This window comes from Gossypium hirsutum, chromosome D04 (genome assembly GCF_007990345.1).
Source record: "Gossypium hirsutum isolate 1008001.06 chromosome D04, Gossypium_hirsutum_v2.1, whole genome shotgun sequence".
Classification (NCBI taxonomy): domain Eukaryota; kingdom Viridiplantae; phylum Streptophyta; class Magnoliopsida; order Malvales; family Malvaceae; genus Gossypium; species Gossypium hirsutum.
In genome coordinates, this window is record NC_053440.1 from 31,531,266 (window position 1) to 31,542,751 (window position 11,486).

The 11,486-nt window shown below is 31.9% G+C and overlaps 2 protein-coding genes across 3 annotated transcripts; both read right to left on the reverse strand.

Annotated features, from left to right (window-relative positions):
* Positions 1-803: 803 nt before the first annotated feature.
* LOC107899199 (universal stress protein YxiE) lies at positions 804-5,981 on the reverse strand. Of its 2 annotated transcripts, none has more exons than XM_016824837.2 (4): positions 5,511-5,981; positions 4,880-4,983; positions 4,662-4,783; positions 804-1,129 (listed from the first exon to the last, which is right to left on the reverse strand). In XM_016824837.2, the coding sequence occupies exons 1-4, from the start codon at positions 5,776-5,778 to the stop codon at positions 1,039-1,041; spliced, it is 585 nt and encodes a 194-aa protein (XP_016680326.2). In that variant the 5' UTR covers positions 5,779-5,981; the 3' UTR covers positions 804-1,038. The 2 variants fall into 2 exon arrangements, with proteins under 2 accessions (XP_016680326.2, XP_016680324.2); XM_016824835.2 differs by having other exon boundaries at positions 4,880-4,992; positions 5,511-5,875.
* Positions 5,982-9,014: 3,033 nt separating this feature from the next.
* Positions 9,015-11,062, reverse strand: LOC107898156 (uncharacterized). Its single transcript, XM_016823696.1, has 2 exons — positions 10,751-11,062; positions 9,015-9,848 (listed from the first exon to the last, which is right to left on the reverse strand). Exons 1-2 carry the CDS (start codon positions 11,060-11,062, stop codon positions 9,015-9,017), a joined length of 1,146 nt encoding a protein of 381 aa, XP_016679185.1.
* Between the last annotated feature and the right edge of the window lie 424 nt (positions 11,063-11,486).

The window sequence follows — 11,486 nt, forward strand, 5'->3', positions numbered from 1 at the left end:
GACAAATGGGGTTCCTTGAATCCAGTTGAGTTGATCATTAAACGGTTTTAAATGTGAGAATCAACTATTTGATTAATAACAATTCTTTTTATTAATTTTTTAATTATAAAAAATAGAAAATTATTTAAAGAAACCACATCCATAATGAATGAATATCTGAACAAATAGATTTCGTTGTGCTTAAAAAATATTAATAATTTTAAAACTCTTAGTAGAACTTTTTAAGATTCTTTTATTTTTTCTTTAAATACATATTTTTTTTATCCGTAATGACATGTTAACTTCTCATTACTTTTCTTTATCATATCCTTGTCCATTAATAATCAAACTGATCAACAACTAATTATATTAACGAAAAAGTTTAATTATTTTTTATTGATAAAAACTAAATTAGATGATTTTTTTTTACGAAAACTTAAGAGAATAAATTATATTAAAATTATTTTAAAAAGCATAGTTTTAAAGCATCAATAAAAATTTGTCACATCATCAAATTTTAAAAATAATAAAGTATTATTTATACACTCATTTATATCCACTATTTTCTCCAACTTAATTTAAAATAATTAATTTTTTAAATTATAAATAAACATCTTTTCTTCTTCTAAAATTTAATCACTAATATTTTTATTTTTGTGCAACCTATATATATATATTTTTTAAAATTAGTTTCTAGACTGTAGATTTCTTTTCTTTTTTCATGTTAAATATTCTCTATTTCGTAAAATATATTGCAGCAACAAGAATTGTATTATTTAACTTTTTTTAATTAAAGTTGAAAAATAGATTGAATATGGATGATATGTAATAATAATTTTATGTCTTTAAAATTTAATGAAAATTTATTGATGTCTAAAATTTATGCTTTTTAAGCTATTTTACAGAAGGTTATCTTTGATCCATACGCTCTTTAAATAAATAAATAAAAGTAACGCCATCGGAAACTAGTTTACTAATACAAACATTAACACACAAGATGAAACACACATACGATAATGGAAAATGCAGAATTGGGCGCCTTTGACTTTCACCACTGCTTTACTTGCTTGCTTCTTTCGGCGACTTTACAATCAGGACGGGACAGTTGGCATGCTGCGCACAATAGTCACTTACACTGCCTAAGAAAGCTCTGCAACCAAAATTAGCAGATAGTCAAAGAAAGGAAAAAAGGGTAATCAAATCACAGGCCTTTCTTTCCGGGATAAAGTTTATTAAAACCATTAATTTACAACTCATCGATTAGCTTTTCTCTAATGTTCTAATCAGATATTGAAGATGTTATGAAGGGCAAGCATAGTAATAAAAATTACAACAGTAAATATACACTTTCATCACAAATCACCAAAAGTATGTACACTTCCTCCATAAACACTGTCACTATAGAGTAAAGTAAATGGACGAAAATTAAAAACGCACTTTTACCGACGAAAAAGTAAAAATAAAAATAAAAGCTGGCTTGTAATTTTATTCACGGAATCCATCTGCGACAAAAACCATCGTTAAGGTACTGTACAAAGTACTTTTATCGTATACACACATACCTGAAATTTTTAAATACATCAATTTAGTCTCATACTATTAAAAAATCAAATATACTCTAATTATAACAAATTAAAATTTATTATATAAAATATATTTAAAAATTATTCTTTTCAATTCCAAATAAAATATTTCATTTATATCTCTATTAAAAAATAAATGATATTTTTAAACCATAAATGTTTAAACCTACAGCAATATAACTTAAACCCAAGCTATACCTGACCATCGAGCCAACACGAGATTCTATTTGATTCTTTTAGTAATACATAAATGCACCAATAGATGTCTGTCACGGCTAGTTTTCTATGCAATTTGGGTTATCTCATCTGTTTTTTGCGGATGATCTTGTGCTCCTTTGTAAAATAGAGCTTGAACAGGCTAGAATTATCAAGGGAATACTAACGCATTCAGTTATTTCTCAGGGCATAAAGTCAATAATGAAAAGTCTCAAATTTATTTCTCAGCCTTGATGGATAATTCAGTAGCAAATGAGATATGCAAATACTTAGGAGTCACAGTAACGGATGATCTTAGCAAGTATCTGAGCGTTCCTCTACTACACTCGCGAGTTACGAAAGGTACTTATGCATTTTTCTATTAAGAAACTGAGGAAGCGACTTTCTGGATGGGAAGGGAAACTTCTGTCATTAGCAGGTAGGGTTACCTTAGCAAAATCAGTATTGCAATCAATTCCCAATTATTTTATGCAGTGAGCTCTTATCCATTGGGTGTTTACAAGGAGGTTGAAAAGCTTATTCATCAATTTATTTGGGGGTCGAGTAATATTTCTCGAAAAACAGCACTAGTCGGTTGGAAAAAATGTTGTCTACCACTAGACCGAGGGGGATTGGGACTAAAGCGAACTTAGTATCAAAATAAGGCATTCCTTCTTGAAACTTGGTTTCAATTTTCTGTTATAGAAAGATGCCTTGTAGGTCAGGATACTTAATTCAAAATATAAAATTGATGAGGATTGTCCACAGAACATTGAAAGAAGATGATGCAGTTTACTTGGAGATCTATTTCGAGTGTTTGGGCTGATCTTCGGAGTAGCCTTTTTTGGCGTGTAGGAGACGGTAGGAGAGTAAGGTTTTGGACTGATCACTGGATTAAAGAGTTGGGACCTTTATCCAACTATTGCACTAATGCAAGACCTGTTTTTCAGGATGCCACAGCATATGTAATGGTAACATTAGAAGGGGAATGGAACTGGGAGTATTTTGAAAGGGGTCTACCAAGGGAAGTTCTCTTGTATATTGCAGGTATTCATCCCACAAAAGATGATGCAAGGGAAGACCAAATAGCGTGGAGGTTAAAGGATAATGGCAAATGCACGGTAGCTAGTGGATACAGTAAATTCGCACATGGTGATTGGCCCTTATGAGATCGAAAGTTAATATGGAAATTACATGTTCCTCAAAGGGTTCGGCAGTGCCTTTGGCTACTATTACACAATCGACTCTTATCCAATTCAGAACGGTGTAGGAGGGGAATGGTTGCTAGCCATTTTTGCGATTTATGGGGAGTAGGGTTGAAACACCTTTGCATGCGGTGAGAGATTGCTTGGTAGCTCGAAATGTATGGGTAAAATTTGTACAGTCAGACAAGTTGGATATTTTCTTTTCATTAAATTTGGAAGAATGGTTGATAACAAATCTTTTGGATTTTAATGAGGCTATTGTCCAAGGTGTCTGCTGGAATATTTTATTTGGGATTATAACCTCGAGAATATATAAAGAAAGGACGAAACAACTCACTTTTCAATGGAGAATTTTATGAGGCTTCTATTGAGGTTTCTTGAATTATTGCCTTTGCGAAATCAGTCATGTTGGTGAATAGTAGGAGAAATCAGTAAAATGATTTGGCAATGTCTTTTACTAGTTGGCAGCCGCCACCTAGCAACTGATGCAAGTTGAATACAGATGGATCAAGGCACTTGATTACTGGTCAAGCCTTTGCTGGGGGTTTGTTTCGGGATCATCAAGGTAAATGGGTTACTGATTATAGTCGGAATATAGGCGTTTGTTCTGTACTTAATGCAGAATTATGGGCAATCATGGACGGATTAGATATAGCTTGAAAAAGAGGCATAAATCAATTATTGGTGGAAAGTGGTTGTTTGATTGCGGTCAATATGCTTAATGGTCAGATAGAGGAGACAAAAGGGAGTCTAACACGAATCGTCAGAGAGCTATTAGCAAGGGATTGGCATGTGAAAACAATGTTTACTCCACGCACAGTGAATATGGCTGCAGATTCCATGGCAGCATTAGGAAGAAATGTTCCTCTTGGTTTGAGAATTTATGATGTTCCCCCAAGATGATCGAAATGGAGATTCTATAAGTCAGTGTTGGTGTCAGATATAATTCTTGTTATGGCTTGATAAAAAAAATTTTAATTTGAGTTTTAAAATTGACTTGATAAAAATTCATAATTAACTAATACTACCAACATTTAACTTTTATCAAATCAATCCTAAAGCTTGAAAAAATTATGAACATCAAATTGCATTTAACAAAACACAAAATCGAACAAACTCACAATTAATATTAAATTTATTCTATTAACAAAATTATAAAAATTAAAACTTAATAATACTAGACATTAACTTTCATTAACCTTAAAAAGTCAACATTTTTATTATTGGATACCAAAATATATAATTTTTACCAAATAGAAATACAAGTATCATTTACCCAAAAAAAACTCACTTTAAGAAAGATGTCAAACTCGAATATCTGATAATGATAAAATTATATTTTGATTTATTCAAAAACTATAGTTCAATTCTAAGCCTTATGACTTTCTCCTATGTTTGATATAAATAGAGTTAATATACTATTTGGTACTTAAATATGATTCAATGTTGAATTTGATATTGAAGCTTCCTTCAATGTTCACTTCAATACATATTGATACATAAAATTTTCAATATATTACTTTGATTTTTTTTCTCCCAACATTTGGCTTCAATACTGATATTGTTTTCATACCATTTAAGAACATTTTTTTTTTAGTAAAGCACCAAATGAAAGGACTACATTGATAATTGAAGCGAAAGCCAAAATCAGGTAGCAAATGGTAGAAAAAATAGGATTAAAAAGGTAAAGAGAAATGACCTCTTAAACTTTCCAAGGTTGCGGCTGCCTATGACAAGGAGATCAACATGCATTTCTTGGGCCGCTCGGCATATCTTCTCTTTAGGGTCCCCTTCAAATACCAAAGTCTCCACTTCAATGTTCTGCATCAAAATCATCTTCTTTCATCAATACTCCTTTGACATACATATGCCTCGAATATATGTGGAGGATTCTTTTATTGTGCATATACGGCATACCATTTTCTCTTTGCACATATCGGATGCACGGGAAACTAACGCTTTTGCAATTTGTTGTTGAGCTTTCTTAACCGACTCCTCAACTGAAGACGGTATGTAAAATGCTGTTGAAACTTGAAAACATTAGAATCATTAATATATTATATTAAACAAAAGAAATATTTAATAAATAAATTATGCAGAAAGTTAAAATTTTAAAATATATATATATATTCGAATGCTGTTTATGCATGTCCTAATGCACCTGCATGATCGAAAATCTTGAGTTCATCCAAAACATCCAATTAAATGTCACATGACAAACTTAGACCAAGTCCTTAAATGTTCATATGACTAAAAAAAATCATGAACTCGAGACTTAATCTTTTTTATTTATCAAGTCATCTTTAAAATTAGGCCTTCAATTTTTATTTCGAAAAACCTTAAATGAGACTTGTATGAGTATCACTCTAAATATAGGACTTGTATCACTCTTTGAACATTGTGAAGTCTAAAATTCGACTCATAGTATATTAAATTTTCCTTGGTAAATTGGTAAAAGGAGACGTGTTGCATATCTTTTATGGAAGAGATTGAGATTTGGTAGTGAAAGGAAATGATTTATCCAAAAAGAAAGTGAAATTAATTTTACCTGTACCTCCAGGTCCAGCAGGGACATAGTGAAGGTGGAAAGCCTGCTGAACATGAACTAGACTCAGAGTGATGAGCCGCGAACCGGCCTCGTCGTTAGCTTCAGGTTGTTCTGGTGCAGCAGTGGCAGTGATGCAACCGAATAGGTTATCGAGGGTCCATTGAAGTCCATGGAAACTCTCATCACTCTCGTCAATAACCACCATTATTCTCGTCTTTTTTACCAAACCTTCCTGCTGCGCCACCAACTTTCCTTTCTCTGTCTCCATCACCAAACTTGGCCTCCATCCACTTCATTCATTTCTATAATATCTATTCACGTAAGTAAGGGCAGGGATGAATCTCCCTTATTCTGGATAGAAATTAAACGTGTAAGTTTGCAATCATGTCGACGACAAAAGAAATGAAACGTGGCGGCCATGCATGCAAACAACACAATTTCTCAAATGATAAGCAAAACCAATGCGCGTTTGTCAATAGATGAGCATCTCCAGCAGCGTTTATCAACACCTGCTTCGCACGTTTTTTTTTTTATAATTTATATACGGAAAATTAGGCATATATATACACACGCTGTTTTTGAGAAATAATAGGAATTTAAGTTTTCTTTCTTAGAAATTTGGAGAAATAAGTTATTGTTGTGAAATGTTGGTGCCACGTGATAAAAGTGCGTCAATATTGAAAACTAGTTCAGCATGGATTATTTTTGTCACATGACATCAACACTCTACACAAGATTTATTTGAAATAAAATAAAAAATATGTTAATTGTTGGAATGTTAACAATTAGAAAATAAGGGAAGTTGATTTTCTAGCCGTAGGCACCAATGGCTATAATTTAAAATAAAATTTCCAAACTATATTAATAATTTTTTTCATTTATTCTCTCAACTCTTTTATTCTTCTTACTTTTCTATCCTAATCTCTCAATTTTCTCCCAAATTCTTTTTCTCTCAATTTTTTATCCTAATCGTTTGTAGTTTATTGGATTTTAGTCAATTTTCATCATTTTAAAGATTTTAAAAATGTCAACGCCTCTAATTCGTTTTGATCACAAATACATTTTTGGCATCCAATTACAAATGGTAAAAAAATATTATTATATTTTTTTTACATTATTAAGTTGTTAATATTATTATTTTATGTTTATATAATCAGGACGAAGATCAGATTATCAAAACATATATACACAATTTAAGTGCGAGTGCACCGTGTGTTATTGTACAATATTTGGAAAAGACGAGATTCTTACTAATGTCCCGTATGCTCAGTGGGACTAAATTGGAGCCTACACTTATCAGTGTTTTGCTAGAAACATGGAGGCCCAAAACACATGTATTCATCTTTCGTGCAGTGAGTATACGATTACACTCAAGGATGTGGCATTACAACTTGGTCTACTGATTGATGGGTCAATTGTTACGGGGGTAGTGCGCATTGATAATTGGAGCCAATTTGTCACCAACTATTAGGCAATGTGCTAGAAAAGTTTAGTGGTAACTAGATAGATATAAAATGGTTAGAAGATAATTTCTCACATCTCAACAACTCTTCTAGTATGGTTGAAAGACAACAATTAACTCGAGCATTCGTATTGAGGTTGATTGAGGGTCTTCTAATGTTAGATAAATCTCAAAATCTGGTACATTTAAGATGGCTCCTACAACTAATCGGCCTAAAAGTCGGACGACTCAATTGGGGATCAGTTGTCCCAGATACATTGTACCAAGAAATGTGTCTGGGAACTGAAGCGTATAAAATTAAAATCGGTGCTTGTATACTCCTTCAGTTATGGGCATGGTACTACTTACCATTTTTATGTCCCAAGTAATCTTCTCTTATCAATTCCCACTAATAATAAGGTAAGATTAAATTAATAATATAATTATCATATTATTTTTTCATTATTATATATTTTGGAATAACATATTATTTGAACAAGTGGAACAATGATACGATTCATGTGGGTATATCAAACGAGCTTGAAGATATTCGATTATTGTTGGTTCAATAGTCGAAAGTTGAGGTTAGTTTTTTGAATTTTTTAATTACATAATAATTAAGGATTTGAAAACTTAATATTGCGTAATAAAATTTATAATTCAATATAGTAGTTTCAATGGATCCTATACTCTGATCCGAGAATTCAAGAATGCATCTCGTTCGAATTCTTAACGAATCGCAATATCTGGCACGTCAAAGTGTTATTGATAGTTTTGGACCAATTGAGATGCATGAATCTAATCGAGTGATGCGCCAGTTTCAGTTTGTGCAAAATATTCCACCCTCACCTCAAAACCTCAATGAACTTCACAAGATTGACTTGCGGAAGAGAACCAATGAAGATTGATTTAAATTACATGCCAAGTATATCTACTTGTGGGAACATAGGTATGATTTCATACTAATACGCGAACTAATTGCCAGACTAAATTTGATGATGTCTTTGAATTACATGACATGATTTAGAAATCATGGTAAGCCTTATCTACTGATGGGTGCACCTCTCGATCAGTTTGATTCATATTTTTTTGGTGTCTTTATTAACCCCATGTTTTTCACACAAGCACCAAAATTATGCACCATCATACCATGCATCAATACCTTCTCTAGGAATATTTTTTGCACCACCTTCACCCGTAAGAGCATATTACATTCCATTTCTGTCAACAACACCAATGTATTCGTCATTGTTTACAATTTCAACATTCTATGCACACTACTATATATCTCCACCAACAGTGTCGCAAACATTACAAAAATCATTATTTTTCAAAGGTGGGTCATCTTCGTAACCACCTACTAATACAATCAACGATATACGATGGTAGCCTAGGATGCAAATGCAGCTTAACACGGAAGAATAATATGAAGATCAAGATAACGTTGGAGATGAAGATGGAGATCACAATCAAGATGGAGACAGAGGTGGGGATGGAGATGACGATGATGAGCCGAAACCCAAACCATAACAAAATCCTCATCGTAATCGACACCTACTAGTAGGGGCAAAGCCAGGAAATTTCAAGAGAGGGGCCAAGATAATGAAAAATAATAAATTTAAAAATAAAAATTAATTAAAGAAAAATAATTTAATAAATAAAAAATAAACTAGAAAGAAATTTTAAAATTTATTTTAATTGCACTCTTCGATCCTTAACCTCAGTAAAATCATCAATTATTTTGTTTATATCAAATTTTTCTGCAATTTCTTTCTCAATCTACACAACCAAAGAATTCTTAAAAAATCATCTTCCATCTTGCTACGAAGTCGAGTCTTCACAATCTTCATAGTAGAAAAAGCACGTTCTGGGGATGTTGTTGAAACTGGAAGAAACAATATAAGACGAATCAATCTGTCAACGAGTGGGTACATGACTGACTTTCCACTCTCAAATAAGCTTCTACAAAGTTCAGAAGGTGTTGATATTTTTCTCAAATTAGGATGCTTACATACATCAAGTTCATAATGCTTCAACTCATATAGGTGACGTTCTTTCTCTTGTTAAGAAAAATCTTCTAGATAGAACTTGTTTACAAGAATGCAAATTTTATCAATATCAAATAACTTGAAAAACTCCTTGAGATCTAAAGCTGTGGTAAGAGTGAGAAGCTCGACAACATGTTCGTTAAACCTGCTCTTCAATTCTTGCAACTGAGTATCTATTGTAGCAAAAAATATATCCACTCGATAATGATGCTCCACTGTAACAGCTTTCTTATTGTTGCGACTACGACCCACAATGTATTGAGCATTCATATCTGGAAAATCAAACTCCCAAGTTTCACAAAAAGATATCATATTTTTCAACAATTCATTCCATCCATCATCTCTCAACTTTTGAATTAAATCTTTCATTGTCAAAACTAAACTCTTGGCATTTAATATATCTTGAGGACGACGTTGCAAAGCTTGACAAAGATTATCAGTAACCCCTAAAACTTCTTTCATCATATGCAAAATAAAAGTAAACTCAAAATATCTAAATCTATTATATGCGTTATAAGCATCTCCTCGCTGATAATAGTTAGAAGCAATATTTTTTAGATTTTCAAGAACCGTGCTTGTAGCATTGTACATCTTCAGTAAACTAGTAACTGAATTTAAATAGGAACTCCATCGAGTCTCACCAGGACGTTGTAAAGTGCCAATCTGATTCATTCCTATTCCAGTTGCTAACTCATTTATGGATACCAAACGAGTTATTTTAATTGCTTGGGGTTTTTGTAATTCATCGTACCGTTTGGAAGAAGCCAAAGCAATATTAACAATATCAGACAAGTCTTTAAAGAATTGATGCACTTCAACCACTTGTCTAGCTGCTACAACCAATGCTAACTGAAGACGAATATGCATATCGACAATCATTCAAAATCAAAGCTTGCAAGCCGTTAAATTCCCTACGCATATTACTTGCTCCATCATTGCCTTGACCTCGGATATTTTGTATGTCAAAACTATGTTGCAAGAGAACATTAAAAATCACATTCTTCAAATTCAATGATGCAGTATCTTTAATATGGACTATATCAAAAAACCGTTCTTTTACCTATCCTTGTTTATCAACAAATCTCAAAATAATTGCCATTTTCTCTTTTTTTGACTTGTCTCTCGCTTCATCCACAATAATACTGAACTTTCTGTCACCAATTTTTTCACGAATTACATTAGGAACTCTACTAGCATAAATTTGCAATATCTCTTTTTGTATTGTTGAAGAAGTATAATTAGCATTTTGTGGAGCACTTTTCAAAACATCTTCAACTTTCTCATCATATGATTCTAATAGTGATAAAAATTCAAGAAATTTGCCACGATTTTTTGATCTCGAGCTTTCATCATAACCTCTAAAAGCACACTTTTGAAATGACAACCATCGAACAACATCTATACTAGTTTTCAGACGTAGTCGATTAGCTGTAATTTGCTGTGTTGTTTACCTATCAAGTGATACTTCAATATGTTGAGCTTGATTCATTAAATCTACATAAGCTCGTTGTGCATTGTTATGCAGTAAATTTGGATCTTTTCCCATACTTGTCAAAAAAGTACAATTGCATCCATCGTGTATCTTTTTCCAATTACTAAAGCCACTATGAGTAAATGCAGTTGATCCAAAATGACTACTTGGATTGCTATTAAAAAGAAAACAAGGCAAACAAAACATTGCATCTTTAGAAGGTGAATATTTTAACAAGGAAAATTATTTAAACCATGATGGTTGAAAATAACGAGAATACTTTTTTTGAATTGGAAGTAGGATATTCTGAAAGAATAGGCGGATATGGTCCAGCCTTAATATAAGCTCTTCGAATTTCATCACGCATATTAACTAGATACTCATATATTTGCTTACGTAACCCAAGTTCACGTTCTAAGTTAGACAAATCAAGTGCCTCATCTTCAACTCTAGGAATTTTAGAAGGATGACCATTAGAGTTTAAAGGAGCAAATGATAAAGGTGGTACCTCAATTTGTGATGCTTCTGAAGGTGATTGTGTTGCCTCTGTACTTTTCTTTTTAAAAAACGAATCAATTGTTTTCGACTTCATAACTACAATATCTTAAAAGATAAAAAATTAATAACTATAAAATTAAATTAAATTATAAACTTTAAAACACAATAAAAACAATAGTAAAATTGTAAAAAGATGAAAAAAACCTTAGAAGATAAACTCGATGTCGCGTTTAAAGGACAAACATTGATGATAGTAGTTGTTAATAGCAATAGGAAAAGAGACTTCTGTTTCTAGTTAACAAATTGAATTTTAAACTAAATTCACATTTAATGTTATATTAAAAAGTGAACAACTATCATCTAGAAAAAGAAAGTTGTAATATATTATATAAATATTTAAAGTTAAAAATTTAAAATATATTATATGGAAAAAAATAAAAAAAATAAAATAAAGATTTTTTTAACATTCAAAGTTGGAAAGGGGGCCAAACAACAATTTAAGAGGGGGCAAAGTTTTC